Source organism: Melitaea cinxia, chromosome 18, assembly GCF_905220565.1.
Source record: "Melitaea cinxia chromosome 18, ilMelCinx1.1, whole genome shotgun sequence".
Classification (NCBI taxonomy): domain Eukaryota; kingdom Metazoa; phylum Arthropoda; class Insecta; order Lepidoptera; family Nymphalidae; genus Melitaea; species Melitaea cinxia.
In genome coordinates, this window is record NC_059411.1 from 3599627 (window position 1) to 3623310 (window position 23684).

A 23684-nucleotide genomic window follows, 5' to 3' on the forward strand; every position below is an offset into this window, starting at 1 on the left:
ACTTAATCTTCTAATAAGTATAGTACTCATTTTTTAACCATACATGTTTATCTACTTAATACAAATGTTATCTTTAACGAGTATTTACTTCGTTCTTAAAAACCATTTATCCGGAAATCCTAGAAACTTACGTATACGTATATAATCTGTGTCAATAAAGATTGATATTCTTAATATCTTTTACGTAAACAATCTATAAAAAGATAAAATAGAGAGGTTACCTTTGTTTATCTATACACATGATAATTAGGTCGATAAACACTTTTTAGAAACTTCATTTGCGAAAAATAGGCAATTAAATGGACTAATAAAAAAAAGATTGTAAAATATAAGTCACGTTTAATCGTAAAAATACTTAGTTAGTTAGTTATGGGCTCGATTTTTCGCATAGACTGTAGTAATCCTTAAAATTATCGGATTAAAATAATTGGACGCCGCGTTGGCGCAACGGTAACAGCGCTGATTTGTGGCTGTTGCGCTGGCGGTTGCGGGTTCGATCCCAGCACATGACAAACATTCGTATTAACTATAGAGACGTTTACCGTGGTCTGGGTGTTTGTGCAGTCCTTGTGAGTATCCTTCCCGTGCCTCGAAGAGCACTTAAGCCGTCGGTCCCGGTTGTTATCATGTACACCTGATAGCGATCGTTACTCATAGTAGGCATATGCGCCAACCCGCATTGGAGCAGTGTGGTGGATTAAGATCTGATCCTTCTCCTAGATGGGAAAAGAGTCCTATGCCCAGCAGAGGGATGGTAAAAATTAAATTTTAAAAATCTAATATTATTATATCACCTAAAAAACTATCACAGTAAAAGAAAAAAGTTTTGTACTATATCCAAAAAATAAAAACTCCATTAGTTTAGTTTCAAGTAAATTTTAAAAGTGGTATTCAAATGACAACCTGTAAGATTTTCTTAGAGAGAAACAAAAAATAAATATGCAGGCAAAACCGCGAGATTTCCCTAGTTTCTTCGTTATTTGATTTCTATTTTTAAAAAATTGTTCTCTACCCAATTTTCACTGTTGACACTTACTGCTTTAAGTTCAAATATTAGTTTTATTTAAATAAATCATACGCACAATTATATTAGTTGTCTTGTGTTTAAGATGTGAGGCATAGTGTGATCTCATATCAATTATCAATTCAAATGCTACATATAATTATAAATATTTAACCATCAAACAAAAAATTAATAATAAAAATGATGTTTCCTAATTTATTTCTCGAAAACGAAAACGCAAAAGATAAAGCTTTGCAAAACTAAAAAGCTATACAAGTATTTCAGTTGAAGTGCTTAATCGACAGTGGAATTCCTAGAATAGGATAAAGACCACTAGAATGGTGAAATTAAATAAGACTGTTACGTCATTATGCACGTCTCAAATGTCAATAAAAAACAAAATACCATTTTTTTTTTTCTAAATTCAAGCTACGAAATCATTCGTGCAAACGAACACTTGCAACTTTTTTAAATTCCGAATCGTAGGTATAGACTATTTAAAACTAGCTGCCCGGACAGACTTCGTTCTGTCAATAGTTAATAGTATTTTTTTTTTATTCACATTTTTTTTTTATTAAAACCTTCCATGGACTTTAAGGAACATACAAAAAATAAAATTAGCCGAATTGGTCGAGCCATTATCGAGTAATACGTTATATAGTGAATAGACAGCAACCGTGTAAGCTATTTATTCTTAACATTAAGAATTGTTTTAGTATCGTAAATAAAAATGCGAGTAAATAATGACATGATTTATGTATCAGTTAATTCATGAAGAACACTAAAGCCCGAACGATAAGGACCTCGCCCGTATATGATGGTATAACCAAAATACAAAATTTATTCGCCGATAAGATACAAATGTATACTCATATAACACATAAATAAGATAAACCTACTAACATAATCGGATAAAAGGCCATAAAAATTGATATGCTTACATTATGAATTTGCAAAAAAGACTTATAATGGACGGATAACGAGTCGGCCTGGAGGCGACAAAATATTAAAATTTTCAAATCTTTTTATAATTGTCAATTATTATGTTCATGGATAAATATTAAATTACACAGTAGTTGTTTTTTTTTTTTAAAGATATCATAAAAGATGAGTTTATTTTGTTATCTTACTCGAAAATAGGCTTTAATTTAGGATTTAATGACAAACAAGACTATTGGCTATTTTTATATATGTAGGAATGAGGTCAGACTGGTTAATTACAAAGTAAGGTAACAACAGATAGTTATTAGTTAACGGGGCGGAGACTAACTTCCTAGCATTCCATGGATTCACCGTGCGGGTGCCGGGTCTATCGTGTGGCAGAGGGAGAAGCTCAGAGCAGTTCCCAGGACTTGCGACCTAGGTGTAGGTTTAAGGAGGCCCTCTTTGAGAGTACGTCAACGATCACCTTCACTGCTCGAGTTGCCCGCCCCGCCTAGCCAAATCATAGATCGTAATATAATATCTAACAATTGATTCGTTTGCACAAATTAATTATTGAAAGAGTCTAGGTTAAACTACTAGCAGGATACAACGAGGTTGTACCGGTCTTTTTATACACGTTAGAATAATTCGAAAAATAGAATGAGTGAGGGTATGTGACTATCGAACGATGTGCTAGGTGGCGTGATCGGTGCATCTGTTGTTTATAATTCTCTTGTTAATTGCCTGTCGTAGGCAATTTTAGTGGCAAGGCAAGTAGGCAAGTGCCGACATGTTTATTATTATACTACTTTGTATATTGTTGTCTAATGTTTACGCCAATTTCACTTATTATACAGCAACTTTCCCAAAACACGGGAGGAGTTTTACAGCAACCATCAAGGGAGGACTTTTTAATACTTTGTAAACTTACTACAAAAACGAAAAATTAATTTCATATTAAATCATTTAAAATCGAAATGGAAAAAAAACTTCACCATATATTTTATTATATATATAATTATATTTCAGTTTCTTGGACAATGGTTCGTTAACAGAAGAACAAGAAATCCAACATTTAGCGCAGACTGTGCGACTATCGACTTTATAGAAGGAAATAATGTGACAAATTTGAACATTAGAGGTGTCAATCAAAATTTCCTTGAAGAAGCGAGTGGAAATGCAGTTCACCAATCCGGCTCAGCGAGATTTACTGTTACGGTTAACTCACAGAGTAAGTAGTTGCAGTTTAAAAGAGTAAAATATCGTCAATATCTATACAAAGAAATAAAATAGGAGTATCTGTTTATAATATTAAAATAACCGCTTTTACTAAATCTATAAGTTTAAATTATAATCTATTAGTCTGAACTGACTGACTAAATCTATATGGATATACATCCATATACACGGTACATATAACAAAATAACATTTTTTTACAATTTTTGTTTGTCTGTCTGTTTGTTCCGGCTGATCTCTGAAACGGCTGGACCGATTTCATGGGACATTCACTGGCTTATGTAATAATGAGTAACATAAGCTACTTTTATCTTAGAAATTTATTTATTTCATAACTTTGCTTACGGAACAATAACTTTTTTGTTAAATTCAACGCGGACGAAGTCGCCGACACAGATAGTTATATATATACATACATAAACTTATTCCTATATATTTAATATGACTTACTTTTTTATGAAAATATTTTTTTTAAATGTTTTAGCCTCAGACTTTTCGATTATTATGACGGATTATTCAAACTATGCAATCGGATATTCCTGTGAAAATGAAGGAAACCAAAGTAACGGTAAGCGTAATGAGTTTTTTTCCGCAATACACTTGTATCTTGTCATCACAATTTGCCCTTTTTTATTTGTCTGATTTGTAATGAACAATATAATAAAAAAGTATGTGTGTACTTGTACGCACGTAAGAAGCTATACTTCATTCGCTAGCTAAATTCAGGGTGCGGTTTTTTTTGTGACAGTGTGCGCGCGCCTCGTAAAAATTTATTCTCATCATTTTTCTCTAACACGGCAAGAGAAGTATAACTTCAAAAAGCCTTATTTTGCAAGAAACAGCCCGAATTATTAAACATATTTTGGCAATATATCAGACACACTATGTCGGATGTATATCAGATTATAAAACCTTTACTAAATAATTACTGAAATTAGTTGGTTTTTATTTACATTTGTGGAAGCTTAAATGCATCTAACTATATTCATATACTAGACTTAAAATCTTTATTAATATATGTATGTGTATGTATTTTAATCTTCTAGTTTATCTATGGGTGCTTGGAAGAACTAGCAATCTTCCTACAGTGATGATGGAAGCCCTAATTAACCAAACCCTGATTAGGCTCTTTGATGTCACTTTAAACGACCTCAGCACTATCGACCATTCAGAGCTCGCATGTAGAACGCTACCAGAAATTCCGTCTGGACAGCCCATCGTACTACCTGGACAGTGTGACGAAGATATGCCAGTTGTCCAAAACTTCAATGTTTCTGGGGTAAGAAATTAGTTTAGAACACTTTCCTTCGATGACTTCCAGTTGTGAACTCACATTCACTTAATTTGTTAAGGACACAATGAAGTCTCAACTGATACAGAGGTAACTACCCTACTGAATATTATTACTAACTGGCTAATCCGACAAATATTGGCCTTTTTGAGAAAGTATAAATTCATGCAATTTAAACAATTGTTACGTTACTTGAAACTTTATTTTCTCTGAGATTTTTTTTCAATTTCTTTTCCGTAAGTGCATGTATTTATTTTTTTTATTACATTCATGCCATCTACATAGTTAAAAAAAAAACTGGAAAAAATTTAGTAGAAATTTTCCAGTGGTACTCGGGTTTTACGGTTAGGAATAGGATTAGTGATTCATTTTTATTTATATAGATGAGTTCAGTCTTGTTAACAGTTAAATTGTATTCCGCTTAAATATTTTGTTTAGTTTTGAATGTCAAATAAAAGATTGTAACACGCACGAACAAGAATAGAGTTTTCGACGATAGCGACAGTTTTTGGTCGATTAATTCCTTCTTACGTAGGTTCCATTATCAGTTTATCAAAACTGTTTATTATATCTGCGATGATGATAAGATAACTATACCTAATAATTTGATTAAATCGATGGTAACGAAGTTTCAGAATCGATAACTAATTTATTGAAAATAATGATGTAAATTTTGGTGTAATGGAAGCTCCAGTTAATGTCCCAGTTGTTTCTTTCTTGTTCCAAAATAAATTCACACAATAACCGAGGTAGTCGAATATATCTTATCAGACAGTAAATAGCCGAAATCTATGCCCATGAGTATTTATTTTACATCTTATGAATATTAAGGGAGTTTTCGTCATAAATACTTCGACCAAGCAGTAGTAAAAACTACGTAAAAATTAACTCCAATCCTTCCTCTTAATAGAAGAATTATCATTTCTCTGCGTAACGTTTACAACACAAAACAGTGCAGATCTAATGATCTTTAATGGACATTTGCATCATACGTAAATTAAGTGTTATTATTTATTTATTGTCAAAAAGTATCACATGCAATGTCCAGAGCTACGTATTGCTTATGAGTACTTTGTTGGCAAATACTTTCCGTCACAATTCGAATATAAATGAAGCTGTTGAAAACACTAGTTCAAAGCTCTTTTAATCACGACGTCACGAGCTATCAAAGTTTTGTACATTCAATCGCTGCATGACCTATGTCTACCACTTCTATTCGTATCGATTTGACAAATTACCGCATTTTAACATAATGCATAAAAATATTTACACAAAAAGAAAGTTCCAGAAAACATGAGAATCTCACTGTCTATTTTGTATTTCAGTTTGTAGGTACATGGCATCAAATTGCAAGTTACTATACCGTGAACCAACTTGGCACCTGTAACAGAGCACAATACTCTCTGTCAGGCACAAGCGTGGCAGTTACCAACAGCGAAGTCGTGAACCAAACATTGTCAACCGTATCAGGAAGCGCCACGCTCGCCAGTAATGACAGCAGTGCAAGACTTCTAGTTACTTTGGAAGTACTGCCCGGAGGTAAGCAATATTATTAAAATGAAAAGCTTACACGGAGCCTCTAAGATAATAAAAAACATTGAGTTACGAAAATACATAACAAAAAATATAAACGCCTAGAAATATTGTTATTTTACAATGTTATGGTTAAGATTAAAGGATTCTTGTTTATATACATAATACTTAAATACCTTCAACCTGGTTTCCAACTGGGATTTAGTATAATTAATAAAGTATTGAATAAAAGTTATATAAATAAGTATTCCTTTTTATGCGAGAAACGACTGGAAAATTTCATAAAGCCCAAACTCAAAATTCTGAAATCTTAATATAATTATTTGCGTATGCATACGTCTCTTCGCACGATAAATTTACAATAAATACTTTTTGTAGGTAGAAAAACAAGTTACATAATAAAAAATCGTATTATTTGTCTCTGTTACATTATCAATTCGACATCATTGATAGTACAAAGTATAGTATAAGTATTTTCAGATGTAATATTTTTTATGTAAGTACCGAGTTACATTCAACGGGCAAATAAATTATTTCTACCGTTAATGTATTACAAATCGAATGTTTTCATTTCAAAACACGTAATATAAAACTATTATTAAATTATTATAAAATTTAATAAAAAAGTCACTGCAATATACACTGCATCCGTTTTTTAAGCTTTAAGTTTATATTTTTATAATTTATACAATACATTTAGAATCATAATAAAGTAGTCATTCTCTTTTGCACACTGTAATTTTATGAAGATATTTTTAGGGTGCCTATTGTAGAAGGGCATAAAACGTCAATACTTATAAAAATAGTACAAATCGTAAATATGAACGAATGGATCAACATTTTTTAAGTTACTCATGTATACTTTTTTTTCAGTAAATGTGCCAAGCTCGCTATGGATATTAGCCACTGATTACACAAACTACGCCATTTCATACACTTGCGTAAATCTTGAAAACAATCAAAGAAGAGGTATGTTGGAATTGATAATATTGTGCAAAAAAAAAAACATAAATATAAACAAATCGTTTCCCAAAAGTCATTTAAAATTTCATTTAAAAATATACATATACATAAATAACTGTATAAACAATTGTAATTTTATAAAGCGTCATTTTATTTTTCAATAACATTATTTTATTGTTACAGTAAACAGCTGGATTCTGAGCCGCACTAAGCAACTCAACTCGCAAGCTGAGGCAGCCGTTGATAGTGTTATAAGATCAAATCTAGATCTGAACAACCGATTCTTCATTCAGTCTAATCAAAGTGATGAGGCCTGCTTCTACTATCCTGAACCAGCACCGAATACACCCGTTGTGTTCAGAGGTCAATGCGATCCTAATATTCCAGCTATGCCTTCGTTTAACGCTACGAGGGTATGTGTACATAAACATTTGTCATAAAATACTTCTAATTCGGTCACATTGAAATTAATTCCCTTACAAGTGTGGGTGTAAAATTCTTACATTTTTTTATTATTGTAACGATAATACGGCTTTTCTTCTGTTTTAATTTTTTTTTAATTAATAAAGAGACACAACACAAATCTTGAACCCATTTCTGCACCATAAAACTCTATATTTAATCAATTTTGCCAGTTTAAAGGGCGAATCTTGGAGCTAGTTTTAAGCTGTACATTAAATGCACTATTTAAAACAATTCCTGCAATAAATATGTAACTTTTCCTTACAGTACTTAGGTCTCTGGCACAACATCGAATCCTATCCTTCCAATTTCCAACCGGGTACTTGCAACAATGCACTTTATGAAGCGAGTGGTAACCTTGTCACCGTTTACAACACTCAAGTCATCAACCAAAGACTAGATACAATCAGAGGAAATGCGTCAGTTGTTTCCACTGACGGAAGCGCTAGGCTTTTAGTTGTTTTCCCTGATCTTACCAATACGTGTAAGTACCTTATTATTTCTTTTTTTGCACATACAAAATTAATGCTAGAACAATTTTCCTCTAGTCAACCTTAAAACGAACTTTCTAGGATAATAAAATTAAAAAGTTTTTTTTTGCTAAAGTTAAAAATTAGAATTTCTTAAACGAATCTGATATCTTTTTGATTTTTTGATTTCTCTTTATTTTTTTTATCCAAATTATAAGGGAAAAAGCACCTGAAAATCATTCTTAACATCTTTATTTCGACTATTCTGAAGAAAACCTACTAAGTTTTTGTTACTTACTCCATTAAAATGGGCTCACTTTATACTTTATGAAATGATATAAATCAAATAATACACGTAAACAAAAATCCACAAATAATATTTACGATTACATAACTACTACCAATTTTTTTCTTCACAGCACTGACAGTGCAGACCAATTACTGGGTGCTGGACACTGATTACGAATCATATTCCCTGGTCTACAGTTGTGAAAACATCAACGATGATGAAAGACGAGGTAATGTAAATAAGATTCACGATAAATAAAATAATACATCATTATCATCATCACTTCAGCCTAATACCGTCCACTGCTGGACATAAGCCTCCACAAGTTCACGCCAAAAATGGCGTGTACTCATGTGTTTTGCCCTTAGTCACCACGCTGCGCAGGCGGGTTGGTGACCGCAGTGCTGGCTTTGTCACACCGAAGACGCTGCTGCCCGTCTTTGGGCTGAAATAAAACAATACACCTGGATATTATATAAATGTATTCCTAAACACATATGTACTAATTGATTTTTTGTTTTGTAAACGACAGTTTTTAGTTGGAAACTTAGCAGGACCAAACAAATGCCTGATGCTGGCACAGCAGCTATTAATAATATTATATCGAGAATACCAGTCTTGGATCAAAGATATTTCGAAATAAATAACCAAAGCAGAGAAGGTTGCTTCTACTACCCTGACCCGGAACCAGGTGTCCCAGTAAGGTTCCCTGGACAGTGTGACAACACTATACCAGTTACTACAAATTTCAGTTTGAGCCAGGTAAGGAAAATCTTTCTAGTTTTAAAGTGTATTTCATTTATTTATTTATTTAACATCAATAAGCAGACGCTGACAATCGACAGTTGTAATCATACATAAAAGATCGTAAAAACTAAGCGTTATCTTAATTATATTAATTAATTTCGAAGAAAAAAATTTATCGTATTTTAAATAGAAATTCAAGGAAAGGTATTACAATTTTTTTTTTTCAAAACTACTTATCTATAAACTGACGCCATCTCGTATCTATCGTAGTGACAAGATTCCGTTGCTGTAGAAATTTTGGGACTTCTCATTAAAAATCCGCGACAATTACTTTGACTGTCCCCTCTTTATGTTACCTTTTCACTACCTAAAGAATTCTGAAGAGACCGAAACAAAAGGAAATCTGAGAGTGCAAGATTGGGGCTATATGCCACCATATATTTATGAGGACTTCCCAGTCAGGCTCTCTCAATTTTTGTTAAGTCGCTAAAGACATATGTGGTCGGCCGTTGTCCTGATGAAAGACCACACCTTTTCTGTTGATGTCACCTTTTGTCTTGCTTAAGTATCATCAGCTGTTGACTGTCGAAATTTGAATCGATGGTTTTCAGCAGTTACAAACAAAACGACCAATGACTTTATTGATTGAGATTACTTTTTACTAGAAAATACGAAAATACTTTTTCTTCGACCGATGTTATACGCATTCTAATAAATTAAACAGGTATGTAATATATAAAATTACAATACCAAATAATAATAATTTAAAAACAATTAAAAAATAATTTCAAAATAATTTAATATCTAAAAATAATATCTCGATCAAAATGGATAATACAGTGGAATGAAGAATACGATTTAAGACATTATTTGATGACAAAATAAAATGATTATTAACGGATTAAGAACGAATTAATTTTATTTTAAACGCTATTTTTATACTCTTCTTCATTCTTGAACTAAAGAGAATTTAAGCTAGATAGTACAGTTAGCCTCATTCTTCTCGAAAGCGAAAAAAATTCTTTGCCTAGCAAATTTTATTAATAGCTCATAATTTGTAATTTCAAATTAACATATTAGAATACTAGCGACCCGCCCCAGCTTTACAGGGGTGCCATGCTGGTACTAAATATAAAATAAATATTTGCAACGTAAGCGCAGACAAATGTGTTTTTACGACATCACATTAGAAACATCTAAAACTATCAGTGTTCCTCTACTATATGATGCATTTATTATACCTATAAACATTTCTCTGGAATCACTTATTTACTAACGAAAACTGCATCAAAATCCGTTGCGTAGTTTTGTTTGTATGCTTAGAAGCGACTTTGTTTTATAATATGATTACAGACAGACCGATTTATTATTATCGGGCTCTGTAACCTAAATATTGCTCACAAAATAACTTTCGGAAATTTTACTTCGCAAACGAAAAAAATGCAACGTAGGAAAATGAAAAAATAGTAAAATAAATACGCGTTATTAAAGATTACTCAAAAAGTATTCGTCGGATGACACCAATCGGTACACCCAGTAAAAAGTTATACGGTATAAATACACTGTAGGTCAGCGAAAAAATAGTCAAGTAAATACGCATCATTAGATATAACTCAAAAAGTTGTCAGATCTCGATTAAATTTAAATGGAACAACACCATCATTTGATTTAAAAAAAACCATTGAAATCAGTCCACTCAGTAAAAAGTTCTGAGGTAACATACATAAAAATTATTATTATTTTAGACTTTTTTACTAAAAGTATAATAAGGGTAAGGTTATATAGGTTTAAGCTTTTTGATAATTCGAGAAACAGTAGAGGAGTAATAATCTAATCCTTGAGTTGTAAAGTACCCATGTGTGTCGTTTCTAGTTCGCCGGTACATGGTATGAAATCGAAGCTTATCCGAAAGAACAGCAGCCAGGCCAGTGTATCTCACATGAGTTCACTGTCAATAGCGGAACCTTCAATCTCGTAACATCTAGCGTGTCAGACCAATTTTTAGAAGTCACTAACAGCGTAGCATCCCTTGACTCCAATGATAGTAATGCTAGAATGACTATTACCATTAGAAGCGGAAATACAGGTCGGTTTATGTTTTTTTTCTGTAGTATCAATATTAACGTAGAGTTTTACGTAGAGTTACTGTAAAAGAAAGTACATGTACATGTAGAAGTACATGTACATGTAAAAGAAAAATTCAATAATTTTAAAAATATCTCAATATGCCTTACAATTCGCTCCTTGAATACAAAAAGGCTACAATCGATAAAACGTGTTTCTTACAGGACGACCAAAACACGATGTATTTATATATTTTTTTCAGGGTAATATATATAACTAGCTGTGCCCAAATAAATTTTTAAAATAAAAATAGATTAAGTTACATCCTTACTATATGAGCTATCTGCCAATGAAAGTCCAATTAAAATCGGTTCAGCCGTTTCAGAGATTAGCCGGAATAATCAGACAGACAAACAGACAAACATTGTAAAAAATGACATTTTGGTATATGTATCGTTTATACATCCATATGCATTTAGTAAAAAGCGGTTATTTTAATATTACAAACAGACACTCCAATTTTATTTATTTGTATAGATGTGTATATAACTAGAATGGTACATTAATTCTGTTTTTTTTTTTTGAAAATAGTAAGTTTTTTGAAAGGCCCTTCTAATCCTGTTGTGACTGAGTTTTATCCAAAAACGTTTTCCTTCTTTTATATATTTTCATAACTATAACGGTTGTATGTCGGAATGTGGCCCTTTTAACTGAAATTTGATTTAGACTTAGGTAGAAACTGACAAAATGACTGTTTTGCACCGAAAATAATCACCAAATCTCAAAAGTGCTTCTTTTGTAAATTACAAAAGTGCTTCTTTTGTAATTTGGTTATATTTAGCGGTAAAATGACTGATGTCTTTGCTACACTATAAAACATCATAGCTTAAGGTAAAATTTTTACTAATAAATTAATTTTCATTCTTTTTTTTTTTTTTTTTTTTGAATGTAGCCGTTTTGTATTCAAGGAGTTAAATGTTTGCAGACGAAGCCTTGTTCTTTAAATAAACATTAAAAAAAAAATATTAAATGAATAGTGTAATTTTAATTTGTAAAATTATTTTAGATATTACAATTCCTTACTGGATTTTGGCCACCGACTACACAAATTACGCATTGGCATACAGCTGCGTCAACGACGGCAATGACTTCCAAATGAGTAAGATAATAATATTTATACTAATATCAAATACTTATAGTATATTGTAAAGCTGTATTTGTTACGCCCTAATCTCAGGAACTACTAGTTTAAATTTAAAAAAAAATCTGTTGGATAATTTATTTACTGAGGAAGGCTTATGGATATATTATATTTTATACGTTTTTTTTTTTTTCTCAAACCAAAGATGCCGTCAATCAGACAGTTGTGGCTCCTTTTTAATTTTTTAAATGATTACGTCGGTAAACAAGCGTACGGCTCACTTGATGGTAAGCGATTACCGTAGCTTATAGACGCCTGCAACAACAGAACCATCGCAAGCGCAATATCCATCCCAAGAAGGTCTGGTCACCTTACTCACCAACAAGAATAGAATACTGCTTGAAAACAGTATCGTTTAGCTATGGTTTTCTGTAAGGTCGAGGTACTACCCCAGTCGGGCTGCTCCATATTTTGGGCAGCAAATTTCCTGCTGTCCCCTACCTTAGTGTATAATCTCCTCTGATGTTACTAGAATTTATAGATGACAATGAAACTATTACACCAGTCGGTTTATAGATATTTAAAGAAATGTTTTGTTATTTTAGTTTACAGTTGGAAACTCAGCAGAACAAGGCAATTATCGCTACAGTCAAGCACTGAAATAAACAATGTAATGTCTGAAGTCACTGTTTTGGAGCAAAAATACTATGATGATGTTGATCAATCCACCTCCGCCTGCTTCTTCTTACCAGAAATACCACCGGGCCAGCCCGTGATATTAAGCGGTCAATGTGATCCAAATATTACAGTTGTTCAAAACTTTAGAGCGGCCGATGTAAGTACATATATATATATATATATATATATATATATATATAAATTGTTGTCATTAACTATTGCTATTACTTTTGAGTATTAAAGGATGCTTTTGGCATTAAACCCGCCTTTTGTACAGTGTAATGTTTGTACAATGTAAAAAGTACTGGTAACTAAAATAGGCCTTAATTGTAATTGTACAGAAATATTAGATATAATCTAGGTTTCTGAACTGGAATTAATTGTAAAACAACAAACAGTTTTTTCACTTTTCCTGAACACCTCATTTAAAGTGAATATTCATACTACTAGCCTTGGTTGCTTTCAACTGGATGAGCACATTGCACTCATAATTTCGATATATCAATTTGTAATATTATTATATCACCTGTTCGCAAACTTTTGAAAAATAAACAATACTGCGTGTATTTTAAAAACTTACCAGTCAAAATAAAAATTAATTTCATAAACTTCGCTTCAGCATGTAAGTCATGTAATATTCCAATGCTGAGCATAGCCCTTTTTCCCCATGTAGGAGAAACACTATGCAGTTCTAAACAAGTCCCTTTATCATATTAAAAATTTCTTTCATAGTACCTTGGGAACTGGCGTTTAATCGAAAGCTATGCCAGTGAGTTTCAAAATGGAACTTGTATAGAAGCTACATATAACCTTCAATCAGATGGCTCTGTGGAAGTGGTTAATACTCAAGTAATTAACCAGACCTTGCTAACAGAAATTGGTTCTGCAGTTCTGGCTAGCAACGATAGCCGCGGAATACTTCGTGTTACATTCCCATCAGGTATTTTAAACAGATTCACGTTTTTGTGTATTAAAATTTAAAATGACTTTGTTGAAACTTGCCCTTCACAATGACTGACAGTTCCATCTCGGTTTAAATATTATGTTTAAAAAAATTAATATTTTATATCTTATTTTCAAATAACAGGTAGTCTTAACATTGATTTGTTTATCAATTTTAGCAAGCACAGAGATTGATTACTATATCTTGGATACGGATTACACATCGTACTCATTGGTTTATAGCTGTGTGAATGTGGACGCCGAACGACGAAGAGGTATTCTAGTTTTATAGTTCCATATGTTCGAATAAAAATCCTTAAAATGGTAAACCTTAAATAAAATAAAAATAAAACAAATTATCATGTGTTACTTACAATATCACAAAACCAACTTAATAAAAACACATAAATTAAATTAATTTTATAAGAAATCGGTCGTGTATTATACTCGTTATATATGAACATTTTGAAGCGAAGAAGACAGCTATGAATTTCGCCATAACTTTTTTATAAAGAAATACACAGCTTAATAAAAAGTTATGTATTCCATATTATATGCAAATACCAAGCATATTTTTAATAGGGCGTTACTCATGTAAGATGCTGGTGATAATTCACACACACTATTTAAAGTTTTGGTGTAAGCTTGGTGAACATGTTTTGTGTGTGAAATTATTGTAATATCAAATAAATTACGACAGCAAAATTTAATAAAAGTATTATTTAAATTTTTAGTGTGGAGCTGGAAATTGAGTCGTACAAGGAATTTAACACCAACTGCGATTGAGAATATGAATAACATTATTAACGGTATTGAGGTTCTGAACAACCGCTACTACCAGCTACTAGATCAGTCAGACCCCGGCTGTTTCTACTTTCCGACTCCTGAACCTAATAGACCGGTCGTTTTCCGTGGTCAGTGCGATCCTACCATCAATGTTGTCAATGATTTCAATGCTGCAGATGTAAGTTCTCAATCGCCTATTAGTAATTCTCTTTAGAAATATTGAAACACTTTTTTTTTATATTGTTACGATCTTATTCTATTTGATGGCAGCAAAATTGTTTGTTTGTTTCAGTACTTGGGCTTATGGTACAACATCGAATCTTATCCATCGGAATTTCAATCAGGCACTTGTAACAATGCATTGTACACCCTCCGTGGTGATGTGGTAGATGTTTACAATACTCAAGTCATTAACGAGACTCTTGACACTATTCACGGAGTAGCAAGATTATCGGAAGCAGCTAACGTAGCTAAGCTCGACGTAACTTTCCCTGTCGTAGGGACCAATCGTAAGTTACTCTAATTTAATAATTACGTTACTATACTCGCAATACTTTCCTGGATTTTCGATTTCTGCAATAAAAAGCAAAAAATGAACAGTGTGCTAATTACTTGATTTGTAGCGAATTTAAACTAGTGTCACATTTTTACTTCTTATCTAGTAATTCTAATAGAAATATAATTTTTCTTGTACAATTGTTATGATGATACATCATTATAATAAAAAGTATTGATTGACATTAAACATAATTTTTACTCTTTTGTAGTGACAATTGAAACGCCATACTGGGTCCTTGCCACGGATTATACAAATTACTCCCTCGTGTATACTTGCAGCAACATCGACTCGGAAAACTTTAGAGGTACTAAAATTAGATAACTTTAATCACAATATTCATCGAAATATGCTATTTGACATACTTAAAATCAATGTAATTCCTTACATTTTAAAAATCGCTTAAAGCAATAACAACGTCTTTTAGAACTTTAATTTAATTTTAAAATAATGAAAGTGAAAATTATTTCTTCTTCACTGTCAACGAACATGTAATACTTACTACTAATAAATGAAACGAATAGTTTGTGTTCTTTATCGTTACCGAATGTATAAATACTTTCAGTCTGGTCATGGAAGCTAAGCAGGACGAAACAGTTGACGCCAGCCGCGGTCACAGCAATCAATAATGTTGTCAACACCATACCGGTGCTGAATGACCAATATTATACCAACAACGACCAAAGTGTCGAAGGCTGTTTCTACTACCCGGAACCTGAACCAGGGCTTCCAGTAGTATTCCCTGGACAGTGCGATCAGAACATACAAGCTGTGCCCAATTTCAATTTAAGTTCTGTGAGTAACACTTACCTACACGTAATTACGATCATCATAATATGTCGCTAATAATATAAAAGCATATGAAAACAAAGACAATAGACATATTCCTCTAAATTTATTGGTTTAAAGCGCAATCTGAACAAATTATAAACGATTTTTGTCTCAAATTTTTGGAAACTATCATCTGCTTAGATAATCACAACGGGCTATTACACAGTTTATTACGATGAAGTGATTATTTACTACTGAACGTTATATTAAACATAGTTTATTTCTAGTTCTACTTTGTAAGAGATTATTGTTTTCAGTTCGCGGGCACTTGGTATGAAATACAAGCCTATCCAAAGGAACAGCAAACCGGTCAATGCATAAACCACACGTACACCGCCGGCAGCGCCAACACTTTGAATCTTGTCTCTTCTAGTGTCACTGCGCAAAATCTCAACACCACCAATAGTGTAGTGAGATTTAATTCAACTCAGGATACCAGCGGAAAGTTGGTTATCAGTCTCACAGGAACAGGTACCTTCCGCTTAAATATTTTCGTATTTTAGGTACAATGACATTGATCCGTTCATATTTTTCCAATATCTATGCAAATAACGATACAAAATGTAGTGGAGACTTTTATAATATATTTTGTACATGGAGATTTTTCTGTTTTATTTTTCTATATATTTAACTTTTTCTTATTAATTTTACGACTGTATACCAGTCGAACAAAATAATGGAATAACATTTTTTGTAGACATCGACATACCGTTTTGGGTTCTGGAAACAAACTACAACGACTTCGCTCTGGCCTACAGCTGCGTTAACATAAATGAAACATTTAGATCAGGTAACAAAAAAACAATAACTAATATATGCTACACATTTCATCTAACTAGAAGAACTCATTCTCCATACTGATGCAAAATAATTATTATACTAATCGCATTTAAATTTCAGTTTACAGCTGGAAATTAAGTAGGACACAGACCTTGTCGCCAGCCGCGAACACTGCCATCAATACTAGAATTGATCAGATCGATGTTCTAAACAACACATACTATGAAGATATTGATCAATCAGATAATGCTTGCTTTTATCTTCCTGAACCGACAGACAACGAGCCGGTTGAATTTGTCGGTCAATGCGATGAAACCATTCCTGTAGTACAGAACTTTAATATCTCAGCAGTAAGTAGTACTGAATTTGTTAAAATGTCACAAACTATTCATTATCGTATGAATTATCAAGTAATAGTAATAATCAGTATCTCAATTTAATTTAAAAATGTATTTTAGTACATGGGAAGATGGCGTTTGATCCAAAGCTACCCACAAGCATCTCAGACTGGAACATGTAGCCAAGCCAACTATAATATAAATTCTCAAGGCTTAGTCGATGTCTTCAATACGCAAGTTTTAGACCAACAGTTAACTACTGCCTCTGGCTCTGCTGCCCCAGCTACTAATGATGGGAGCGGCAAATTTTTAGTAACTTTCCCCAACTGTAAGTATTGTGTTTGACATTTAAAATATAATAACCAAAGTGTATACCGTATTTAACTGATAATAATATAACATATTAATCTCTTATTGGATTACTTTATGCATATCATGATTGGAAGACTTCGATGTGCACTTAAACTTTCGTACATCGACGAACGCGAGATGAGAGTATTATATTTTATTAACAATTCGAATATTATTATTTATGACTTATACTATAAAAAATCGTAGTTATAATAAGATAAATTACATTAAACTAAAAAAAACCTCAAGCATATATATATATATATATATATATATATATATATATATATATATATATAGTAACTAAAAAATATTTTTTTATGTCACTAGGTCGGCAAACAAGCGTACGGCTCACCTGATAGTAAGCGATTACCGTAGCTTATAGATGCCTGCAACACCAGAAGCATCGCAAGCGCGTTGCCGACCCAATCCCCAATCCCCCCAGAAGCTCTGGTCACCTTACTCACCAACAGAAACACAAAATCACAGCTAAATAATACTGCTTGAAAGCAGTATTATTTAGCTGTGATCTTCTCTAAGGTCGAGGTACTACCCCAGTCGGGCTGCTCCAAATTTTGAGCAGGAAATTCCTGCTGTGCCCTACCTCAGTTAAAATTATTAAAAGGGGTCCGTCTAGGCAATGTTCCGAAGATACTGGCAGCGTTCCCCCTTTGAATAGCTAGACTAATTCTTTGTCCGAAGTAGCTGCCAGCTCTTCGGTCTCCTGTGACGTCGAATAACCTTTTTGCTATTTCTTATAGCGCTAGGACCCCACGGACCAAGGGTCTCGACACCGAATGGGACAAAACCATATTCGAAGCCTAAACCCCTGTATTTGTGTGATGACAATTGTTCATTTGCATGAAACAAATGATAATTTGTCTTTACTAACATTATAAAAAAAAAATACTTGAAATCTTACTACTCTACTTGTGCGAGCAAACATCTCGCACAATCATTACAATTATGCAACAGCAGAAACTGCGTCAATTTTAAGTCTTATGACACTTTAAATAAACTAATATAACATTCATTATCAAAGATCTTGTCCCGACCGGTCATCATATATAATTTGGAAAGTACCATAAAAATGAAAACGGTACAATTTTTTAAATTATCCCTTTTCTTGTCACATTACCAGATATCAGAATAAGGTTGAAGTATTAAATAAAATAATTTATGTTTTAGCGACAGAACCAGCTCCGTACTGGGTGCTCGACACAGATTATACCTCGTTCGCTTTAGTATACAGCTGCAGAAACTTACCTAACAATAGACGTAGAGGTAAGTCATACTTTTCAGGTTTTGCTCATTAATGCTCATTCAAAGGAAATCAAATGAACGGACCGTAAAGTTAAATTTTTTGTATTCCTTAAATCTGTTTTATCTTTGATATAATCATAGAAGCTGCTACTTGAAAAGAGCGTGAAGTTCTACAAGCAAAATAATAATACCAAAATTACTATTTACAATGCCCTAATGGTTTTGTAATTCACAGCACAAATTATACCACGCATCTTAGTCTTTCCTGTACATATGTACCTACTAATATTAATTTTCATTTTGTTTAGAATTTTGTGTGTTAAATATTGAAAAATATCTATCGATATATCCGTCCCCATAAATTTAAATATCCATAGATAACTTAATATATCCATAACGTAGCTATGAATATTATTTATTTCAGTTACAAGTTGGAAACTAAGTCGAACGCCTGAATTGACACCGAATGCAACTCAGAGAATAAACCAAACAGTTAATAGCATTAATGTGCTGAATGATCGTTACTACTCACCTATCAATCAGACTGACCAAGCTTGCTTCTATCTTCCAACTCCCGATCCCACGAGACCTGTGACATTCCGCGGACAATGTGATGAAAATATACCAGTAGTGACCACCTTTAACCCTGCAGCCGTAAGTATATTCTCGCATATATCTTAACATTTTTTAAACTCATATGTATCACATATGGAACAGCCTGATGAGAAAGCCTACATACAACATTTGTTAATAGATAATGGTGAAGGTATTGTCCTGACACATAATTCTCTCACAATGTTTCCTGTAAGGCAGATTGCTTAATGCTCATGACTCATATTGCCTCGCTGTGATGGCCACCATCTACGTAAAAGTCTTCCAAACAAAATCTAATCTGCTCCATTAAGTACTTACGATTAAATTTAATTTTAATATTTGTTTTTTTTTCTTTTTGTTTTTAGTACTTGGACTTATGGTACAATATCGAGTCTTATCCATCTGAATTCCAACCGGGCACATGCAATAAAGCTTTTTATAGCCTCCGTGATGGAGTGGTAGACGTTTACAATACTCAAGTCATCAATGAGACTCTTGATACTATTCACGGAACAGCGATATTAACAGGTCCAGCTAACATAGCTAAGCTCAATGTGACTTTCCCTGTGGTAGGGACCAATCGTAAGTTTCACTTTTAATATTATTCTTTTCATTAATATCATCGCGTTTCTTTCATTGTTACGCTAATTGTATGTTTGAAATAATTGGAAACTTAAACTAAATAATTATTTAAACAGACGTATCCCATATAATTTGATCACATTTGATTTACTTTTATTGTTTGATTTTTGACTAAAGAGCTGATGTAGCTTACGTCACATTTTTTTGCCGATCTGTTGTTTTTAATGCGTTTGCTAATAAAATCGTGTGTATCATAATATTACATGATATAATAGTATAAGTCCTATTTTGATTTGTAGTATTGTTAATTCTGAATGTTTTTTCACTAAATTGCGATAACTTTACACATTAAAATTAATTAGACTAATATTATATCAAGTCTCATGCTTCAAATAAAATTTGTTACAAACACAATTCCATTTTACCATATTTTTTGTAGTGACCGTTGAAACGCCATACTGGGTCCTTGCCACGGATTATACAAATTACTCCCTCGTGTATACTTGCATAAATGTGGACGAGGAACATCAAAGAGGTACTGATATTTACTAAACTTTAAGTCAATATTTCTTTGAAAATATCATTGCAATCACTTAAGGTTTATTTTAGTTTCATCTAAATAGTACATTTTAAATAAAAAATAACTCTTACAAGTATATTTATAGTGTGTACAAGTAATACAACGTAGGTAGTCAAATAAATAAACAACGAAATACGCAGTATTAGAGATAAATCAAAAATTACTCATCAAATCGCAATTAAATTTAAAAGAGACCACATGACAAGCACTTACTTATTTGGACCACATGGCAGTCCAAATAAAAATCTCCCTCTTTTTTTGAAGTTGGTTTATATTAAAGGAAACGAATAGTTTGTGTTCTTTATCGCTACCGAATGTATAAATACTTTCAGTCTGGTCGTGGAAGCTAAGCAGGACGAAACAGTTGACGCCAGCCGCGGTTACAGCAATCAACAATGTTGTCAACACCATACCGGTGCTGAATGACCAATATTATACCAACAACGACCAAAGTGTCGAGGGCTGTTTCTACTACCCGGAACCTGAACCAGGGCTTCCAGTAGTATTCCCTGGACAGTGCGATCAGAACATACAAGCTGTGCCCAATTTCAATTTAAGTTCTGTGAGTAACACTTACCTACACGTAATTACGATCATCATAATATGTCTCGAATAAGATAAAATTAAATGAAAATAAAGACAGCCGAGATAATCTTCTAAATTTGTTGGTTTAATGCACAATCTGAACAAATTATAAACGATTCTTGTCTCAAATTTTTGGAAACTATCATCTGCTTAGATTATCACAACGGGCTATAACACAGTTTATTAGGATGAAGTGATTATTTACTACTGAACGTTATATTAAACACAGTTCATTTCTAGTACTACTTTGTAAAAGATTATTGTTTTCAGTTCGCGGGCACTTGGTACGAAATACAAGCCTATCCAAAGGAACAGCAAACCGGTCAATGCATAAACCACACGTACACCGCTGGCAGCGCCAACACTTTGAATCTTGTCTCTTCTAGTGTCACTGCACAAAATCTCAGCACCACCAATAGTGTAGTGAGGTTTAATTCAACTCAGGATACCAGCGGAAAGTTGGTTATCAGTCTCACAGGAACAGGTACCTTCAGCTCAAATATTTTCGTATTTTAGATACAATTACTTTGGTCTGTTCATATTTTTCCAAGGTCTATGCAAATAACGATACAAAAATGTAGTGGAGACTTTTATAATATATTTTGTACATTTAGATTTTTCTGTTTTATTTTTCTATATATTTAACTTTTTCTTATTAATTTTACGACTGTATACCAGTCGAACAAAATAATGGAATAACATTTTTTGTAGACATCGACATACCGTTTTGGGTTCTGGAAACAAACTACAACGACTTCGCTCTGGCCTACAGCTGCGTTAACATAAATGAAACATTTAGATCAGGTAACAAAAAAACAATAACTAATATATGCTACACATTTCATCTAACTAGAAGAACTCATTCTCCATACTGATGCAAAATAATTATTATACTAATCGCATTTAAATTTCAGTTTACAGCTGGAAATTAAGTAGGACACAGACCTTGTCGCCAGCCGCGAACACTGCCATCAATACTAGAATTGATCAGATCGATGTTCTAAACAACACATACTATGAAGATATTGATCAATCAGATGATGCCTGTTTCTTTTTACCAAACTTAAACCCAGGCGAACCTATTATATTTAATGGTCAATGTGATCCAAATATTCCAGTTGTTCAGAATTTCAGACCACAAGACGTAAGTTTTACAAAATTTTACTTTAGCAATAATTTGCCATCAACAAATCATAGTAAAGTAATTATTACAATAAACACGTGACTCTCTTAAGCGTTGTAATAAATTGTTTTAAATTTTAAGTACACAGGACGCTGGCGTATGATCGAAACCTATCCATCCGAATTCCAAAGTCTTCAAAGTACTTGTAGTGATGCCTTGTACACCCTCAACTCAAACGGTATTGTGGATGTATACAATACTCAAGTTATCAATCAGACTCTTGATACTATCAATGGTACCGCAACTTTAGCTACAACTGATGGCAGTGCAAAATTATTAGTCAATTTCCCTAATGGTAAGTTAAACATTTTTTTTTTTTTTTCATTTTTAATTAATGTAATAACATGCAAAAGATAATGAGGACTATTGATTGCTCTAATTATAGAATTCTAGTTAATCTTTTAAATAACAATAAAATAAATAAATTTCCAAAATAAAAGTAGCTTAAAGTACTGCTATCTGCCAGCGAAACTCCTGTAAAAATCGGTCCAGCTGTTTCATAGATTAGCCGGAACAGACAGACAGACGGACACAAAACTATAAAAAATGTTATTTTGGTATATGTGCCGTGTATAGATCGATATGCATTTAGTAAAAAGCGGTTATTTTATTATTACAAACAGACACTCCAGTTTTATTTATTTGTATAGATAAACTTAAGAATAGCCAATCGTTGTATAACATTGGTTTAATAGTGGTTTGTGTATATAATAAAAAAATAAATAAATAAATATGACAATATTAATCAAGTAACACGAATAAATATAAAGTCCTAGCTAGTTTTGAATCTGCTTATTAAATCAATTTCAAACTCGAAACCTCGGAACTATAGTAGAATGATTAATTAAAAAATACAACGTTATAATGTATATTTAGTACATGCAATATACTATCTAAAGTGTTTAACAAATTCCAGCACCTGCACCGTCCGATTACTGGATCCTTGATACGGACTACACATCCTTCGCTCTTGTGTACAGCTGTCTTAACATTAGCAATCTGCAACGTAGAGGTAATCGGCATTGTATTTTCTATAAAAACTTAGTATAAATTATTTGTATATTTTAAAAGAATATAGCCACCCCCTCTCTTCCCGTGGGTGTCGTAAGAGGCGACTAAGGTATAACACAGTTCCATTACCACCTTGGAACTTATAAAGCCGGCCGATGGCGGAATAATCATCAAATTGCTGGCTTTGAAATACACAGTTCAAACTGAGTCGTCTTCGGTGCGACAAAGCCAGCCCTGCGGTCATCAACCCGCCTGTCCACTGTGATGACTATGGGCAACACACATGAGTTCAAGCCATTTTTGGCGCGAACTTGTGGAGGCCTATGTTCAGCAGTGAACTGCAATAGGCTGAAGTGATGTGAAATGATGTCTACAGTTACCTAAGCGCGCCTCGTAACTTCATGTCTGTTAATTTGGGATATTTGAATGATTGGTAGACTTTATTGTTGCCTTAACCTTCGTTTTCACAAACAGTAGCTGACATTTTTATTATTTATAGA

General features: G+C 32.9%; 1 protein-coding gene across 1 annotated transcript in view; it reads left to right on the forward strand.

Moving 5' to 3' along the window:
• The first annotated feature begins 1733 nt into the window (after positions 1-1733).
• Positions 1734-23684, forward strand: part of LOC123662453 — a 34753-nt gene continuing 12802 nt past the window's right edge. The window contains exons 1-33 of the mRNA XM_045597296.1: positions 1734-1739; positions 2957-3158; positions 3649-3732; positions 4211-4443; positions 5781-5994; positions 6862-6957; positions 7135-7364; positions 7681-7897; positions 8303-8401; positions 8705-8934; positions 10792-11005; positions 12050-12142; positions 12730-12959; positions 13535-13742; positions 13924-14019; positions 14479-14708; positions 14823-15039; positions 15298-15393; positions 15652-15881; positions 16175-16388; positions 16582-16707; positions 16818-17047; positions 17156-17363; positions 18575-18670; positions 19074-19303; positions 19609-19825; positions 20265-20360; positions 20738-20967; positions 21261-21474; positions 21702-21794; positions 21905-22134; positions 22255-22468; positions 23090-23185. Of these exons, the coding sequence (XP_045453252.1) occupies positions 1734-1739; positions 2957-3158; positions 3649-3732; positions 4211-4443; positions 5781-5994; positions 6862-6957; positions 7135-7364; positions 7681-7897; positions 8303-8401; positions 8705-8934; positions 10792-11005; positions 12050-12142; positions 12730-12959; positions 13535-13742; positions 13924-14019; positions 14479-14708; positions 14823-15039; positions 15298-15393; positions 15652-15881; positions 16175-16388; positions 16582-16707; positions 16818-17047; positions 17156-17363; positions 18575-18670; positions 19074-19303; positions 19609-19825; positions 20265-20360; positions 20738-20967; positions 21261-21474; positions 21702-21794; positions 21905-22134; positions 22255-22468; positions 23090-23185 (5719 nt within the window). The remainder of the gene's footprint in view (positions 1740-2956; positions 3159-3648; positions 3733-4210; positions 4444-5780; positions 5995-6861; positions 6958-7134; positions 7365-7680; positions 7898-8302; positions 8402-8704; positions 8935-10791; positions 11006-12049; positions 12143-12729; positions 12960-13534; positions 13743-13923; positions 14020-14478; positions 14709-14822; positions 15040-15297; positions 15394-15651; positions 15882-16174; positions 16389-16581; positions 16708-16817; positions 17048-17155; positions 17364-18574; positions 18671-19073; positions 19304-19608; positions 19826-20264; positions 20361-20737; positions 20968-21260; positions 21475-21701; positions 21795-21904; positions 22135-22254; positions 22469-23089; positions 23186-23684) is intronic.